This window comes from Elgaria multicarinata, chromosome 11 (genome assembly GCF_023053635.1).
Source record: "Elgaria multicarinata webbii isolate HBS135686 ecotype San Diego chromosome 11, rElgMul1.1.pri, whole genome shotgun sequence".
NCBI lineage: Eukaryota > Metazoa > Chordata > Lepidosauria > Squamata > Anguidae > Elgaria > Elgaria multicarinata.
In genome coordinates, this window is record NC_086181.1 from 28599042 (window position 1) to 28617526 (window position 18485).

Genomic DNA, 18485 nt, shown 5'->3' on the forward strand with positions numbered 1-18485 from the left:
TTAAAGCAGGATGCCTGGGAGCGCTTCACAGTCAAAGCAGATTATAAACTGGAACGCTTCGGAGTCCTTTGCACGCAATTTGCAGTGATTGCACAGTATGATGCTGGTGTGATAAAGCTCTCAGCAGCAATTTGCTATCTTATTAAAATTCCCTCCGTATTTCATTGCCAGGATTTAGCATAGGCATGGTGGGATACCTGCTGAGGGTCCAGACCCCACCAGGGCCTCACTGACAAAAAAACCCTAGAGTTGTTTCTCCTTTTCACGACTGAAATGCTTCGGCCTCCTTGCTCACTGGCTGACTGCTTGCCAAGCAAGCAAGTGGTGTCAATGATGAGAAAGAGGATGAGGAGCAATAGCAGCTGGTGACAATGGCAGTGAGAAGGTAGACTCACTGAGAGGCCTTCTTCCCCCCCCCACCCCCACTGAGGGCATCTTGCCCAAGGAACCTCAAAAACCCAGAACTTTCACTGCTTCTTGTTTGGCTCTTTTGTTCTAGACACCAGCCGTCTTGGGGGAGAACATTTGGCTTGAAATCTCGAAGTCTGGGGGCCGGTTTGCCTTGAAACTGTCCCCCTCCCACACGGCTCACCATTTTTTGCCAGTTTCAGAGCAGGGCGATGCTAGGGTGACCATATAGAATCATAGAATAGCAGAGTTGGAAGGGGCCTACAAGGCCATCGAGTCCATCCCCCTTAGGGTGACCATATGAAAAGGAGGACAGGGCTCCTGTATCTTTAACAGTTGCATAGAAAAGGGAATTTCAGCAGGTGTCATTTGTATATATGGGGAACCTGGTGAAATTCCCTCTTCATCACACCTGTTAAAGCTGCAGGTGCCCTGACCTCTCTTAAATCTGGTCACTCTAGTATACATTAGCTCCTGCAGCTTTAACTTCTGTGATGAAGAGGAAATTTCACCAGGTTCTCCATATATACAAATGACACCTGCTGAAATTCCCTTTTCAATACAACTGTTAAAGATACAGGAGTCCTGTCCTCCTTTTCACATGGTCACCCTAATCCCCCTGCTCAGTGCAGAATCCTAGAATAGCAGAGTCGGAAGGGGCCTACAAGGCCATCGAGTCCAACCTCCTGCTCAATGCAGGAATCCACCCTAAAGCATCTCTGACAGATGTTTATCCAGCTGCCTCTTGAAGGCCTCTAGTGTGGGAGAGCCCACAACCTCCCTAGGTAACTGATTCCATTGTCGTACTACTCTAACAGTCAGGAAGTTTTTCCTGATGTCCAGCTGGAATCTGGCTTCCTTTAACTTGAGCCCGTTATTCCGTGTCCTGCACTCTGGGAGGAACGAAACTGTATCTTCTGTATCTTTAGCAGTTGCATAGAAAAGGAAATTTCAGCAGGTGTCGTTTGTATATATAGAGAACCTGGTGAAATTTCCTCTTCATCACAACAGTTAAAGCTGCAGGTGCTGTACTAGAGTGACCAGATTTAAAAGAGGGCAGGGCTCCTGCAGCTTTAACTGTTGTGATGAAGAGGAAATTTCACCAGGTTCCCCTTATATACAAATGACACCTGCTAAAATTCCCTTTTCACTACAACTGTTAAAGATACAGGAGCCCTGTCCTCCTTTTCATATGGTCACCCTGCCTAGGCAATGCTCCTCCTGCCTGCGACACTGACAGTTCTCCTGTGGGCATCTCGTGGCTACCAGCTGTCCAGAGCAGCAGCACCGCTGCCACTGGTTAACAACTCACATTTCACCACTTTTGCTCCACTCCTGAACATTGTCAAAATCTCTCCCCTGCCGCCACCCACTTTTGCTGCCTTTGAATGAAGCGGCCATTTTAGATCAGGCCTAACTTTGGTTGAAGTTAAGCTCTGAGCCAATTAAACTGTGAATGCTTTTCTCTCTCCCCCTCACTCCTTGCCCTTCAGAGTTGGAACCCAGATCAGGAGCGGCCACAGGTGAAAGTCAAGAAAGCTCAAGAACCAGAGCAAGCGACACTCCGCAGTATCACCCCCTCTCAGAGCAGGTATGTTTAATACACACACATACACACACACACACACAGCAAGAGGTAGAGAAGGAGCTAGACAGTGGATGTGGGTGGACAGATCTCTTCTAGTGCTGAACAAAAATGTCCCCCTAATTCACAGACAGTGAATTTGGGGTGCCTTTTGGCAATAGTTTTGACTGCCTCCCCCAAATCTTTCAGCTAATTTAGCACACACAGTCACTGATTTCAAGCTCTCCTTCCCCTTCCCAATTTCAATCCAATTATTCTCCACGGAGAACTTCCACCTCACCGCTAAACCGCACTCAAAACAACCAGATGCTTTGTAAGGCTTAAAGAGAAATGTTATCTGGCAGGAGTGGAGTATAGCTGTAATGAATCATTTGATAAATCAATACAATTAATTCATTAAAAGAGGAAAAAAGACCATTTAAAATAAAAGAAGTTATTGGGGGGGAAAACGAGAAAGAATCAAGCCAATGCAGCCAGCGAGTCTTCCAAATAACGTCCTCATTATTAGGTGTAGTAGAGACTCTCTGAAAGTATTTGTTCAGATGTCTTGGGCCTTAGCTAGACGTAATGATTATCCCAGGCAAATGGAGGGGTCGTCCCTGCCTGCTCCCGGGATCCCCTGTGTGTCATTTGGATGCACAGGGATGATCCTGGAACAATCCCGGGATATAGGCCTGGTCTAACCATGGCCTTGGTGCAAAAATACAAAGACCTAGAGAAAGGATGGTGTAGTGGTTAGAGTGTTGAATTTGGGCTGGGAATAGCTGGGTTCACTGGGTGGCTGAGGCCAGGGGTGGGGAACCTGAAGCCTGGAGGCCAGATCCTGCCCTCTAGGGTTCTCCAGAAGGCCACGCCCCCTTCTCCTAGTCCCGCCCTTTTCCTTCCAACTACCAATCATTTGGCGGCTTCCCAGGGTTTTGTAGTTCCCCCTCCCCAGCCTGAAAGGCTGAAATGCCTCTCCTAAGGCTTCATAACTGGCAGGAAGAGCTTTAAGCTGAACTATGCTGGGAGGGGAGGAGGTGTATTTCTGGGCCCATAGGGTGACCCTGTGGAAAGGAGGAGAGGGCTCCTGTATCTTTAACAGTTGTGTAGAGAAGGGGAATTTCAGCAAGTGTCATTTGTATGCATGCAGCACCTGGTGAAATTCCCACTTCATCACAACAGTTAAAGCTGCAGGAGCCCTGTCAACTTTTGTATCTGGTCACTCTAATATAGCTCCTGCGGCTTTAACTGTTGTGATGAATAGGGAATTTCACCAGGTGCTGCATGCATACAAAGGACACGTGCTGAAATTCCCTCTTCATCACAACTGTTTACAGGTGCCCCTGTTCCTCCTTTCCATAGGGTCCAATTATCCCATCCCTCTTTGCCTTTGGCCCTCTCAACACTGGAATGCGCCCCCTGAGAGTTTCTCTGAAATTGAATTTGCTCCTTGGGCTGAAAGGTTTACCGGCCTTGCCTTAGGCTAATCTACCTCACAGGGTTGTTGTGCTGATAAAAGGGGAGGGGAGAACCATGTTCATCAGTCTTGAGCTCCTTGATGGAAGGTAAGGGTATAAATGTAGTAAAGAAATGCTGGTTACCTCTTATATTTAATACCTTTTGTTGGGAAGGATTCACTGCCTCTTGAGCAGCATTTCCACTCTCTCTGCAACAGTAATTAGCCATTCATATTTAGAAAAAGAACAACCACAAATTCATAACCCATTTCCTAATTTGGGTAGGATGACATGAGAACACAATGGGCATGTTATGAGGGCCGTTTCCTGCAAGATTTTAAGGACCTTGGTAATGGGGCCGTTTCCTCATGTTCTGGAGACCTTGCCTTATCGAGATTGGTTCCAGACAGCAAGATGCTGCTTCTGTTGGCATTGTTCCATCTCATGGTGGAGTCTTTTCCTCAGATGCCTCCTTTTCACAAAATGGCTGAAGTTTGGTTTCAATTTCTAGAAAGCAGGCCAACAATGGGATAATGGGGAGGCTGGCAGATGTCTAATTTATTTCACGGTTTCTCCAGACCATTCAAGATGTTATTCTTTAGAACAGTCTTGTACAGAATCTGTTCGGTTTTTTAAAAAAAATTAATTTAATGCAGAATTCAGGCTTATGGGCCTTTTTTATAATAAAAAATTGGAACAAGTATGGAATTGGGGAGGGGGAATAATTGACTGGCAAACCAGCCCCTCCCATTGTGCAATAGCATGAGATTGTGGAGTTCTGTGACTTCGCCCTTAACCAGCCCTGTAGCCCTGTACTACAATTGCACAATCATTCTGCCTGCTAAGGTTCCGGGCTAGCTGAGTAGGAAGCTGAGCATCTGTCCTTGCATCTGAGTAGTAGAAAGTGTGTGTAATATTAATATTTACTTCTTAATTTATTTATTTCATATATTTGTATCCCGCCCTATATCACTAGGGTCTCAGGGCGTCGTACAGATAAAATCATGCAATATAAAACAACAAATATACACAGCTAAAAACAAATTAAATCATTAATCAAGTTAAAACCAATATATAATTTAAAAGCAGTAAAAACAATTAAAACAATGTGCAAGCCAGGTGAATTTAACCATTAAAGGCTTTATTAAAAAGCCATGTTTTTACTTGGCACTGGAATAGAGTCAGCCCTTATCTGGACAGAGATAGCCTAGCTACAGTTATCCATGCTCTGATAACCTCTCGTTTGGATTACATGGGGCTGCCTTTGAAAACGGTCCGGAAGTTTCAGCTGGTACAAAACAGGGCAGCCCGTTTACTAACAGGGACTGGCCGGCGAGATCACATTACGCCAGTCCTTTTACAACTTCATTGGCTGCCAGTCCAGGTCCGGGCCCGATTCAAAGTGCTGGTATTGACATTTAAAGCCCTAAACGGTTTGGGGCCAGGTTATTTGAAGGAACGCCTCCTCCCATATGTACCTGCCCGGACCTTAAGATCACCTTCAGGGGCCCTTCTCCGTGAGCCCCTGCTGAAGGAAGTGAGACAGGTGGCTACTAGGAGGAGGGCTTTCTCTGCTGTGGCACCCCGGTTGTGGAATGAGCTCCCCAGAGAGGTCCGCCTGGCGCCTACACTGTACTCCTTTCGTTGCCAGCTGAAGACCTTTTTATTCTCCCAGTATTTTAACACTTAATTTTAACTTAAATTTAAATTTTACTGTTTTAACTCTGTATTTTAATTTTATATCAATTTTGCTGTGTGGTTTTTATTCTGGTTGTGCTTTTTATATTGTATTGTGTATTTGTGCTTTTAACCTGTTTTGTCTTAGTATGATTTTAATTTTTGTGAACCGCCCAGAGAGCTTCAGCTATTGGGCGGTATAGAAATGTAATAAAAAAATAAATAAAATAAATTGGCATTCCACATTTTTCAACCAGTCAGGCCTCCAAAGGGAGGGCATTCCACAGTCTATTTCACAGTCTATTTTAATCTATTTCATTTGTTCCAACACTGTATTCTGACATTGAAAACAATGAATGAATGCAATGGATGTTGGTGAATGCAATGGATGTCAGTGGGGCAGTGAATCCACTCTGGCTCCAGTCAGAACCATTAGGAACTCTAAAGGAACTAGCCAACCTCTGATTGGTTCTGACTGAAACCTAGAGCGGATTCACTTCCCCACTGACGTCGGAGACACCAGCCTCCACTGAATAAATCCTAGCTCAGATTTAGTGCTGCTTTTAAGTGGCAGTTCAGAAATGGCTTCATCGGGGCAAGGGCGGGGGGACGGGGACCAAGCTCTCTTTTGGCCATGGGGCGTACTTGTCTGCCTTGCCCTGGAATCTGCTCGGATGGCTGGTCCTTTAAAGCACTTCAGTTTGTCCACACTGGAGGCATTTTCAATTGATTTGAAATGAGGATGTAAACTGAGGTCAGCTAGAAGACATTCACTCTAAAAATAGGTCTCTTACATGTGCTATTCCATGTTAACATCATTCTCCTGTGGCCCAAATAACCTAAGGACCAAAAACAGATGTGACAGGGTAGATACATGATCAGATCTCCTGATGTTTTTTGTTTCTGTTTTTACTTTAGAGTAGCTCTGGGACGCTCCGATCTTGATCCAAAGGGCAGCACAGTGTGCATTTAACCCTTTCCTGTTGTGCCATTACTCTGGTCTAAAGAGCCCTCCAAAACTGCTACTTGCTCTTTCAAGTAGAATACAGAGATCTGTCTTTTTGCCTCTCCTGGGGGAGTTACAGCAGCTTTGGCTGGGTAGGTGGGGCAATTTAGGGACAGCATCCTCTACTGGGCGTTCTATAGCGCAACTTCGACTGCACATGGCAGGAAATCCTGACACATTTCAGAAGAATCAGGTTTATTTTTAAATGGGTTAACTTGGAAAAGAAACAGGAGACGTGCAGGAAGCTCACAACGTCGTAAAAATGACCTGCAAACTTCCGTGAGTGGTCAGTCATGAACGTGCTATAAATCGCTTGTTTGAAGACACTCAATGAGTCAAGTAAATACCTCTTTCTGATGTTACAACGTGGTACGCATATCTCTTTGCTTAAAGTGGCATATGCCAAGGAATGATACGTTGCTCGGATTGAGAAAAATTCTGACTTCAAAATCATTTCCCTTCCCAATCCCTATTCAGACTTCTTTTTGCAGTCCTAAAGGCAAGGTTGGCATTGGAATCGCTTCAGCTTTCATCTTCCTCTTACCTGCAGGGTTGGTTTCAGAAGATAGTATTGGGGGACGTCTCCTCAACCCAATTCATTTTTATTATTACTTTTATAAGTTTTATTAGTGATTTAAGCTAGTTTGTGTGCCATTTTGGGGAAATATTTAACAAAAGTAACTAACTAAATAACATTTGAAATACGGGCTTTTCTGTTCTTGGCTCAAGATTTGTTTTAACCTACACTGTACACCAGCCTTCCAAAAACTGGTGCCCTCCAGATATGTCAGACTGCAACTTCCATCATTCTGATGACCAAGCCTGTTGGGAATGGTGGGAATTGCAGTCCCACACATCTAGAGGACACCAGGTTGGGGAAAGCTGCTACGTACCTCCTTTTGCATGAAATGTGTGTAGTGTGCCACCAATGTACGTAGTGCTTTAAAAGTAGATAAAAAGGAAGTGAAAAATACCTGCCCGAAGGTGGTTGCATGTCAACTATGGGGGAGAAGATCAAATGCTGAGAGGCAGCATGGTGTAGTGGGCGTTGGACTGGCACCGAGGAGACTCAAATTCAAATTCCTCACTTAGTTACCAGGGCTGCCGAGAGCGGGTTTGGGTCCCAGTGAGAATTTTTTTTTGCCCCCCCCCCAAACTTGGGCGGACTGGCTAAAAATCTTTACATGCAAAACCCCCAAATATGCCCTGCCTGGTATATTGGTCGATAACTGACAGAATTTTGTATAGCAGTATTATTTTCTTTGAAATTCACTGATTTTACAATGGATGTCAAAAACAATTGACAAGTAATGTTACTACTGAGAAAGACAAAAACATATGGAACATAGTTGGGCCCTGGGCCCACTTCCAGACCGCCAGGCCACGGTGATTTGTGCCAGCTTTCCCCCACCCTCTTGTCAGCCCTGTTAGTTATGAAATTCACTGGGTGACCTTGAATCTCTCTCTCTCTCTAACCTACCTCACAGGGTTGTTGTGAGCATAAATGGGTAGGTGTGAGGAGAAGAGCCATGTACACTGCTCTGACTTCCTTGGAGGAAGGGCAAGGTATCAAGGCCAACAGAAATAATTCCCAAAAGGGCTGTGTGCGCGCTTGCCTGTAGCTCTGCTGACATGTCTCACCCTTTCCCCCAGTGCAAAGCCAGCACCCGTGTCGGTGCCAGGACAGCGGGTCCGTGCCGTGTATGACTACACCGGCCAAGAGGCAGACGAGCTAAGCTTCAAAGCAGGTGAGTGTTGTCTTCACACCCCATTTCAGCCTTCCGAAGGCGGTCTTTTCTCTTCGCAGAGCCTGGTATAAGGAGGCGATGGGTACACGACCTGTTCTGACGTTGGCAGAAGTCCTGCTGTGCTGCTGGGTCTCTCCCTTCTCCTCTTCTCCTCTTCAGCGATGTTCTTCTGTGTTCCCCGCTTCCCTGGGCACTCAGAAATTCCAGGGGGGCAGCTCTTACCTGGATTTGGGTTCCTTTGAAGAGGGGAAGGCAGGTGCAAGTGAAGGCAACTGGAGAGGGAAGGGAGTATTAAGGGCAGGAAGGTGGCGAGGGTGAGGGAGGTCGATGAGAGTCTGGAGGAATCAAGCTTTTCAATCTGTCCACAGAGTGGGAAGAAACTGAAGAGGCCACTTCCAAGAGGGAATCTACACGTCGTTGTGAGGGCGCTTGCATGCGCCCCCAGTGCGCCCTCACAACGACTGTGTAGACAGAGAAAGAAGAGGCGGAGGAGGAGGAGGCTGGGGAACCGGCCGCGTCCTTGCTGCAATCTCCCCGCCGGCCTCCTGCTGCCGGGGTAAGAGCCACCCGGGTCAGAGAGCTCGGCTTCTGCTTCCGCTGAGCTCTCCGACCTGGGTGGCTCTTACCCTGGCAGCAGGAGGCCGGCGGGGAGGTGGAGGCGGCAAGGACGCGGCTGGTTCCCCAGCCGCCTCCTCCTCCGCCTCTTCCTCCATGTCTTCTTTCTCCGTCTACACAGTCATTGTGAGGGCGCACTGGGGGCGCATGCAAGCGCCCTCACAACGATGTGTAGATTCCCTCCAAATCACCCCAAAACTGACAAAACGCATCCCACCTCAAAAGAGGACAAAGGCGGACACCAATCTGCATTATATTTGCACCTGCTAATTTATATATACAGACACAAATTTAGATATTATTATGATTTAAATAGAACTACAGTACATCCCATCATCGTGGGGAAACTGTGACTGGGTGGCCCCCATGTGCCTCGCTCGGTCTGCTGTCCAGGTGCCATTGACAGGCAGCATCAAGGCCCGGCTCTGTCTTCTCATGGCTCTTCAAACTAGACTTGGACTGGACAGCCCGTCAAAAAGGGGACAGTCCTCTGGCAGCCCTTCAAATAGGGGACCCTGGGTAGACACACACACACACACTCACACACACATTTATCGGAGGCCAGTTCAACCAGTAGAGGTAGACCTCCAATCCTACTGGGCAGCAGTATTGTTACCAGATTTCCATGCTGTTTCACTCCATCACACCGGGGGCAGGGAGGGGACACACGCTCCCTACCTTCGCTTCTCCGCCCGTGTTTTCCTTCCTCAGTTGCTTCCTCTTTCAAAAGAGGAAGTACCCAACGAGCACGAGGCCCATTGACTCCGCTGCTCTAATGGCGCCGCTTCTCCTGCACACAACAGGATCATAGAATCATAGAATCATAGAATAGCAGAGTTGGAAGGGGCCTACAAGGCCATCGAGTCCAACCCCCTGCTCAATGCAGAGAGCAGCGATTCCGAGTTTAAAAAAACATCGGACTTAAAGAGGGTATTTTTTGTCGTGCGAGGAAGGCCAGAAGGGGCGGAAGGCACGCGAGAGGCAGACGTCGTCATGTGAGGGACCTGAGCAAACTCCGTGAGTGCCCAGTAATGAGCGTGCAATAAAACCCTCGTTGGATGGAGCTTTAAGTCCTCCCTCTCTGCTTCTGTCTCTGTCTGCTCCAAAACCTCTTTGGTTCCTTTGCTTCTCCCATACCTACCTACCTACCATACCTACCTACCTACCTTACATGGCCCCTTGCTTTAGTGGAGTGTTTGTCACCTTCTCAAAGCTCTGACGCTCCAGAGAGAACTGCAGGCGTCTCTCAACATTAGTTCCCATTAAGAAAACACCCACCCACCCACCCACACTGGGCCATTTCACAAACAAACAACCTGCCTAACAAAGGGAAAGGTGGCCAGCAATGACAACATCATTGTCACAGTGTCAGAACACACAAATAAGCATTATGTTCTGCCGCAGAGGCCATTATGCCTACTGTTAGGAATGGTTAAACTGGTGGGCATTGCATTCAATTGCTGGGTCTTTCCTGTAGTGGCCCCATACTTGTGGAACTCCATCCCCCGTTCGGCTCCCTCCCTGTGTTTTTTTAGGCTGACCCTAAAAGCCTATTTTATTTCGAAAAGCCAAAAAGAAAAATGCTAACATCCATTTTAGGGTAATACCTTTATTAGCCCAACTCAATGAGTACCCAGTTAGCGGGGGGAAAGGTAATAACGGCCGGGGAAGGCAACGGCAAACCACCCCGCTATAAGGCCTGCCAAGAAAACGTCAGCGAAAGCTGGCGTCCCTCCAAGAGTCAGTAATGACTCAGTGCTTGCAAGAGAGGTTCCCTTCCCTTCCCTTCAAAGGTCACAAAATGCCCTTCAAGCTTTCTTCAGGACATTTGCGTCTTCTCACCAGTGCGGTGAGGAAGGAGCAGTCCCAGGTGTAAGTTGAAACCTCTTGATAGAGTTTAATTCGAACGCCTGCAGCCTCCTCCCACTTTTAATCTTAAAATTGTAACCAAATGCAGTCTCCATGGCTTGAACATCAGCCTCCTTTCCCCCCCTTCTCCACCTCAACACTCTTTTGCTTTGCTTTCCATCTTGCCTGATGAAGAATATTTTATTTCGGCCTGCTTTTAGTTAAAGAAGGTAGGTTTGGTTTCGTTATTTCTGCTTCTTCTCTTTTTTAACTATTTCTGAACTTGGCTGCCTTGAAATGTCAGATGCTGCTCTTTTTGTTTTATTATTTTAAATGTTGATATTGATGTCGTTTTTAAAACGAGCTTATTGAATTTTACATCACCTTGGGAAAACGTTATGTGTTGAAAGGCTGCTGAGAAGCTTTTGGATTTTATTTTTCTAGGGTGACCATATGAAAAGGAAGACAGGACTCACATAGGAAATGGAACTTCAACAGGTGTCCTTTGTATGCATGCAGCACCTGGTGAAACTCCCTCTTCATCACAACAGTTAAAGCTGCAGGAACCCTGCCCTCTTTTGTATCTGGTCACTCTAGTATAGCTCCTGCAGAACTTCCCTTTTCTTCACAACTGGTACAGGAGCCCTGCCCTCCTTTCCATAGGGTCATCCCATTCCAAACCATCTTCTGCTGCCCATAGTGGTTGCTGGCCAAGGCGAGTGCCAAGAGTCGGCGTAGTTGGGGATGTGCCGAGGGTCCCACACCCTCACAGGACCCCCACTGATAGGTTGCCTCAAACCTGTTTGTCCACCTGCCCCTTACTCTGGCCCTGACAGTGGTGGTGGTGTGAGGGAGGTGCAGTAGATGCCATTGCCTACTTGCTTATTCCCTCTTTGCCTCAAGCCAGCTGTGAGAGCGGTAATGAGGAAGAGGAGCAACAGCAGCAGTGGATGATGACAGCGCTGGCGAACAGCTGCTGACTCACTGAGGGAGAGGAGCCCTTGAGGGTGCCATGCCCAAGAGTCTTGCAAAAGCTCAGGCCTACACCGTTCCCAGCCCTCCAGTCCTATCCCTCCTCCTTCTTCTTTATGACACTGCTCCAGGGCGTGGCTCATTCCGTCCAAGTATCGGTATTCATTTATGGGGTTTCCCCCTCCCTCTCGCTTTCTTTTCACCTCAGGAGAGCTGCTTACCAAGATGGAAGATGAGGACGAGCAAGGCTGGTGCAAGGGGGTGACCGACAGTGGACGTGTGGGGCTCTATCCTGCCAACTACGTGGAGCCCATTCAGGGCTAGTTACCAGATAGTAGGGGCGAGCCACAGAGGAGACACACCCACACCCATGCACCAATGTTAGGGCTACGTTTCTTCCACATTTCTGAGATCACACCATGCAAGCACGGAACGGTGCAAAATTCAGCTTCGTTAGAGACTCGGCGTTAACGTTTTCTTTTAATGAGCATGCAACTTTCTAGTCCATATGGACGCAAAGTTAACCTTGAAAATATGGGTGGGCAATGTTAGGGAAATCTCAGAAGCTGGGGTGGATTGGTGGGTGGGACTGGATGGAAGTTCTAGCGGGTTGGGGAGCAGCGTCTGGGTCCTGTCCAGCTTCTTGCCTCTTCTGATAGTGGTAGAATAAATTATGCAAAGCAAGGCCATTGATGCTCAGTTTACATGATTTATTCAGGGGAAGGCAGCTTTTGGCTTTGGGGCAGGTGGGATAATATAGGGTAACTCACAGCCCTGCTAGATGTTAACAAACCAGGGATAAATTGTGGCCCGGGAATCAAATTCCTCACACCAGCACACAGCACACAACACCCACCTGTAACATAGCACACCCTTGTACTCACACATCCGGTCAGGTTTACACACCTTCACACCTGCAGATACTACAGCTGCCTCATTTCATGTCTGTGACGCACACACAAACAAATCCAGGTGCCTTTAAGCTGTTTGTGCCTGGCCCGGAGGACATGCCTACACCCCTGGAAACCCCAAGACAGACTCCAAAAGAAAATGAAAAACAGATGAAGGAAGACGTCTCAGTATCACAAGGAGATCACGAAATGTTTATCAAAAGATCAGTCGCATGTGGGTTGCGAAGGGTGGAGTGAGATCAAAATGGAATGTGTGCCTGCTTGTTTAAAATTCTCCACATGGCAACTCAGTGGAAAACGGAGTATTTGTAGGCCCCGGCCTTCCAGTAAATTGAGTGTTACCATGTTGGATGTTTCCTCTCCTCCCTGGATTTTGGATTTCAGGGTGGTTGTTGTTGTTTTGAGATAAACCTTTAAAGTAACCACAGTATAACTTGTTGTCTCAGGCTCCACCCAAAGAAACATGAGGACAAGGCTGAGAAAATGGTGATGGTGAGCTTATGAGAATGACCGTTTTAAAAATTGTTTTAACTCATCTGGGGATTTTGGAAAATAAATCAATCAATGGTGGCTGGTTTCAGTGCCTTTTCATTTCTAAGCTTCTAATCTCTGTGGCTGCTGAATTAACCTGGAAAATGTGTGGGCAGCAGTGCCAGACGAAATCCCAGAAACTGGTCTGTGTGTGATCATGCTTCCACTATCTAATCCCTCCCTTTTGCCTATGTGCTCATACCTATTTTGATTGATCGTAACACTGGCTTTTGAGCAGTTGCGATCAGATTCCAAAATGAAACCCAAGCTGAATTCAGAATGTGTGAACAGCAGATCAGCACTGCAAACTCAATTCACATATCGAATGCAGATGGTTTAAATATTTTGAAGCATCTTGGTATAAATACGTATTTAGTCCATTCTCTGGTGGAGCAGATCATAACTATCATAACAGGTAAGTTATAAATTTTAAGAAAAATTCTGTTCTTTATAAGATACAACAGAGAGAAGCCAAAAACTGGGCATTTCACCAACAAACATAATGTAAGAAGAGCCGTACTGGATCAGACCAAGATTCATCTAGTCCAGCATTCTGTTCACACAGGGGCCCACCCGCTACTCACAGGAAACCCATAAGCAGGATGTGATTGAAACAGCACACTCTCACCCCCAGCAAGTGATGTACATCGGCATACTGCCTCTAATTCTGGATGTAGCATTTTTAAAAATGTATTGTTATACCCCCCAACAACTGAAGCTCTCTGGATAGTTCACAACCATTAGGACTAGTAGCCACTGATAACCTCCTCCTCCATGAATTTCTGCAAAATTCTTTTAAAGCCATCCAAATTGGTGCCCACTGGAGAGCCAGTGTGGCGTAGTGGCTAACGTGTTGGACTGGGAGTCAGGAGATCCGGGTTGGAAACTTGGCCATGGAAACCCACTGGGTGACTTTGGGCTAGTCACAGCCTCTCAGCCCAGCCCACCTCACAGGGTGGTTGTTGTGAGGATAAAATGGGAGGAGGAGGATTATGTATGCTGCCTTGGGTTCCTTGGAGGAAAAAAGGCGGGACATAAATGCAATAATAAAAAATAAACAAATAAAATAAATAATAAAAAGCAGAGTGCCCATATGCTGACATATACTCATGCTCTCAGTTCATAAGCGGTTTATAAGAAAAGAGGTTTATAGAGCAGGTAGTTGCTTCATACTAGCAGGTTTATTCAAAAAAGCATATAAATACATTGGGCAGTCCTAAAACATGTTGACTCAGAAAGATGTCCCCCTGCATGGCATGAGATGTACTAGGCGTATACAAAAGAAACATAACATACTATTCTATTTATTATGTATTTATTTGCTATATTTATAACCTGCCTCTTCTCCAAGGAGCTCAAGGCAGCATACAAGGGCTCTTCCCCTTCCCACTTGCATTTTGTTCTCACGACAATGTTGTGGCTTTTCCCTATAGGGAAGTTGCTCTATCCCCTTGACAAGTTTAGTTGCCCCTTTCTGACCTTTTCCAACTCTACACACTCCTTTCTTAGGTGCAGAGACCAGAACTGTGCACAGTATTTCAGATATGGTTGCACTGTAGATTTGTGGTTGCACCATAAATTAGAGTTGTTTGATATTAGCAGTTTTATTTTCAGTTCCTTTTCTAATTCTGTCTTTTTCACAGCAGCCTAACACTAGGGCAATGTTTGCATTGAGCTGGCCACCACAACCCCAATACCTCTTCCTTGGTGAGTCACCATTAGCTCAGATCCCATCAGCATATACTTGAAATTGGGATTTTTTACCCCAGTGTACTTCATTTTACACGCTTACATTGAACTACATTTACCATTTCAATACTCATTCTTCCAGCTTGGCAAGTTCCTTTTGGAGCTCTTCACTATCCCTTTTTGCTTTAACCACCCTAAGTAATTTAGTGTCATTAGCAAACTTGGCCACTTTACTGCTCAACTGCTAAATTTCAGATCATTTATGAACAAGTTGAAAAGCGTTGGTCCCAATACAGATCCCTCCACTGGAAGAATTTGCCATTTATTCCTACGCTCTGTTTTCTGTTCTTTAACCAGTTACTGATCCGTAAGATCCATAACCATTTAATGATTGCTACATTTGCTCAACACACAAAATGCCGCTGACTTTTTGTGAGGATGTGAACATTACTGATACAAAACCCATTCACAAATGAGCAGTGGAATTACTGTCTCTCAAGACTAGAAGACAACACTTTTAATAAGAGTGATTTAGTTTTATCACCAGGCCTACTTCAATGCCTCAAGAGGGATAACTAGGGCCTAATTTGGTGCCAGAGCTAAAGCCTACCTTGAACTTATACACAATTCATGGAAGCAGGCTGTTGTTACTAGTGGTGAAAAATAGGTATCTATAATTAGTGTCCTTCTGCACATGTTTTAATCTTTAAGGTGTCAGAAGACTCTGTTGCTCTTATTCCCATGAACAAGAGTTGTCCCTAGTACTGGAAACAGGTTGTGGAGCTGAAGCCATGGTGATACAAAACAAAGCCTGAGGAAAAACATTTCCTTATTCATCATTAGAACGTGTGTGTGTGTGTGTGTGTGTGTGTGTGTGTATATATATATATATATATATATATATATATATATATATATATGAGAGAGCGAGAGATTACCGTATTTCTTCAATTGTAAGACGCCATCGATTGTAAGACGCACACTAATTTCAGTACCACCAACAGAAAAAAAAACCCCTAAGACACAACCGCGATTCTAAGACGCACCCCATTTTTAGAGATGTTTATATGGGGAAAAAAGTGTGTCTTAGAATCGAAGAAATAGGGTATTCCCAATTTACAGACTTGGAAAATGAAGACTGAGGGGCAGTAGTTTGTCCAGGCAGAGGTGGCTTGAGCCAATTAGGCGCTTGAGGCAGAAAATTAAAATAGCCCCCCCCCCAATAGTGGTAATAACATAATTATAAATTAAATAACTGACAATGTGCACTGTTGCCATTTAATGGTTCTCCAAGAAATGTCCACTGAAGTGGGCTGCCTCACTCTCCCAGAGCAGCTCAATTAATTCATGACTGAATTCAGGGAGGTGTCTACATGAGAAGTGTGGCTCTCCTACACTAGAGGCATTCAAGAATCAGCTGGACAACCATCTGTCAGGGATCCTTTAAGGTGGATTCCTGCATTGAGCAGGGGGTTGGACTTGATGGCCTCGTAGGCCCCTTCCAACTCTACTATTCTATGACTCTAAGAGAATGGAATGCACTCTGCTAGCACTCTGAAGTCAGCAGCAGGGGCTACTGCTACTGTGGCCTTCTCTTCCCCTAACGGAACTAGGCCTCCTCCCCACAAACACACAGAAACATCACACATGGGATTATTCTCAAGGGAAGTGATGCTATCTGTGAATGGAAAAAAGTAAACTGCTGCACACCTTTGAAGGGGTGACTCAGCGTGATTTTGTGATTGGGGAGGATTATTCTTGGGCCTGTCCGTGCTCCCTTGCTGTATTGGCCGTCCTTACACTTTCCATTCCAGGTATTCCCTACTTGCAGGTGTCTCCCGTGACTGCAAAGTTGTAGATGTCTCGGAACTGTGAAATTCCGTGGCTGGCTGCCCTTTTCCCTTCCTTTCTCTTCCTGGTGTTCCTTAATTGTAGGTGTATTGTTTCACAACTGTGTTACTGCGAAATTATGGATATCCCGCAACTGCGAAATACTGGGGCTGGCGAACCCCTTTCCTTCCCTTCTCCACGCTCCCCCACAACTACTCCTCTCAACCAACTGATGAGAAAGGCAGTGAGAGTAACTAGTGTACCATTCCCATAAAAGCAGGCTAGTTGCTCTCTCTAAAGCAGTAAGTGCTCAATTTCGAAGGGGAGTAATATTGTTATTTCATATTTATGAATGTGGGCATCTGGCATGCTGTGGCTTGTGTCGTGCAAATCCAGGAAGTGGGTTGTTTGAGGGTTAGACAACCCTGAAAACCCCCTAAAACAAGCCATGGGTTATTTGAGGATTGTCTAACCCTAAAACAATCCCTGCTGCCTCGGTTTACTCAGTTTGCAAGCCATAGCAAGCTGTGTATCTGGCACATGCAAAAGCCCACACTAGTAAATTAACCCTTGGTGGGCTGTCATGACGTGCAAACAATCTGAATGCCTCTGAATCCTCAGTAGGCTGCAGTGTCATGTGAATTAGTGAAGGTTGCTACCAAGCCAATACCTTACTGGCCTGCCATTTTTTTAAGGTCATGCCAGGGGCTTGTGCACACAAGGGAAAAACTGATACTTCTGAGTCAGTCCTGGGTCTCCATTGAGGGCTGCACATTGGTGGTGTGCAGTGTACAGTGTACAGTGGTGTGCAGAAGGTAAATCTCCAGATGTTTTGGACTTCAGCTCCTAGAAATCCTCACCCCAGTGGTCAGGATTGCTGGGAATGGAAGTCCAAAACATTTTGAGATTGACTTTCTGCCTACTTCTGTATCAGAGAAGCTTTCCCCAACCTGGTGCTTGCCAGATGTGTTTGGATTAGCTAACTGGGGGATATTGCAAGTTGTAGTGAATACATCTGGAGAGCACCAAGTTGGGTTAGGCTACATTAGAGGATAGGTAAGAAGGCTGGAATGACGTTTCTTTCATCCAAAACTGATGAATACTGCATTGGTTAGTCTTGCTCTTATGACCAACATGATCATAGTTTCTGGCCTGCTTGGGGGCATAGTATGATGCTTAGACTAAGGGTATCTTTACATTAAAGGGAAATTGCATTGCTTACCTGGGGCATTTGTGCTTCCTGCTTTTTGGCATAATTGTTATAGGCTGCATTACATGGACAGAGAGAGGTGACCACGTGCTTTGAATTGAATATTTCCCCTCCGTTCACTTCCATTGAGACACCTCCATCTAGTGGTGGAAGATCCCGCTTTTTTCCGGCTATTACCATTTTAAAAGTGGTTCTTTTACTGGCAGAATTTCTAAAGGGTAACGTAGGAGGCTTCTCGGTCGTTCACGATGTCATGTAAATGACCCGCAAACTTTCGTGAGTGGCCAATCATGAGCGTGCAATAAATTGCTCATGAAAAGAAGCTCTATGCCTGGATGCTTTCTCCCCACTTTAAACAGGTAGTTCCCTCAGTCTGAGATGTTGGTGTGGTGTGTGGGGAGGCTAAAGGGTTTTTTTTAAAAAAAGGTTTGCCAGATGCATGACAAAGGGGAAAAGGGGGATTTCCAAGCTCCACTCCACTGACTCAGACACAATTTTGGGGTGTAGAATTAATGAGGACAATAAGGAAGTTGCCACCACACCCACAACTGCCTTGCCTGTCTCACAGCTTCAAGGAGAACTATTTTGTTCTTGAATCCTAGGATTTTGCAGTCCATGAAGAGTTGAACCACTTGAGACCCCAGCCAATCAGCAGCAGGATGATCCCTCAGACCACCCAGGAGGTCAGTACAAACCCCACCCACACCTCCAGCACAGCCGATCCGATTCTGAGCCCTGGCAATCTATCACTCTTCAAATCCTGGGCAGGCAATCTGGAGCATCTAGATGTTTTGGATTACAATCCCCATATTTCCTTACCATTGGCCATGCTGTCTGGGGCTGATGGGTGTGGTAGTCCAAAACATCTGAAGGGCACCTGGTTGTCTCCCCGTGTTTTAGATTATAGGCCTTAAAGAGGCGGAACCCTTTCTTGAGCTGTACTCAGCCAACTGGAAGACGAACCCCATTAATTGCCTGAAATGGGGGTGGCCAGCCCCAGCATTCCAACCAATCAG

General features: G+C 46.0%; 1 protein-coding gene across 3 annotated transcripts in view; it reads left to right on the plus strand.

Moving 5' to 3' along the window:
- The window catches only part of LOC134406271 (protein kinase C and casein kinase substrate in neurons protein 3-like), a 42389-nt gene extending 30398 nt beyond the window's left edge, over nucleotides 1-11991 (plus strand). For all 3 annotated transcript variants that reach the window (XM_063137613.1, XM_063137614.1, XM_063137615.1), the window contains 3 exons: nucleotides 1902-1999; nucleotides 7769-7863; nucleotides 11507-11991. In XM_063137613.1, coding sequence (XP_062993683.1) covers nucleotides 1902-1999; nucleotides 7769-7863; nucleotides 11507-11622 — 309 coding nt within the window. In that variant the 3' untranslated portion in view covers nucleotides 11623-11991. The remainder of the gene's footprint in view (nucleotides 1-1901; nucleotides 2000-7768; nucleotides 7864-11506) is intronic.
- The last annotated feature ends 6494 nt before the right edge of the window (nucleotides 11992-18485 follow it).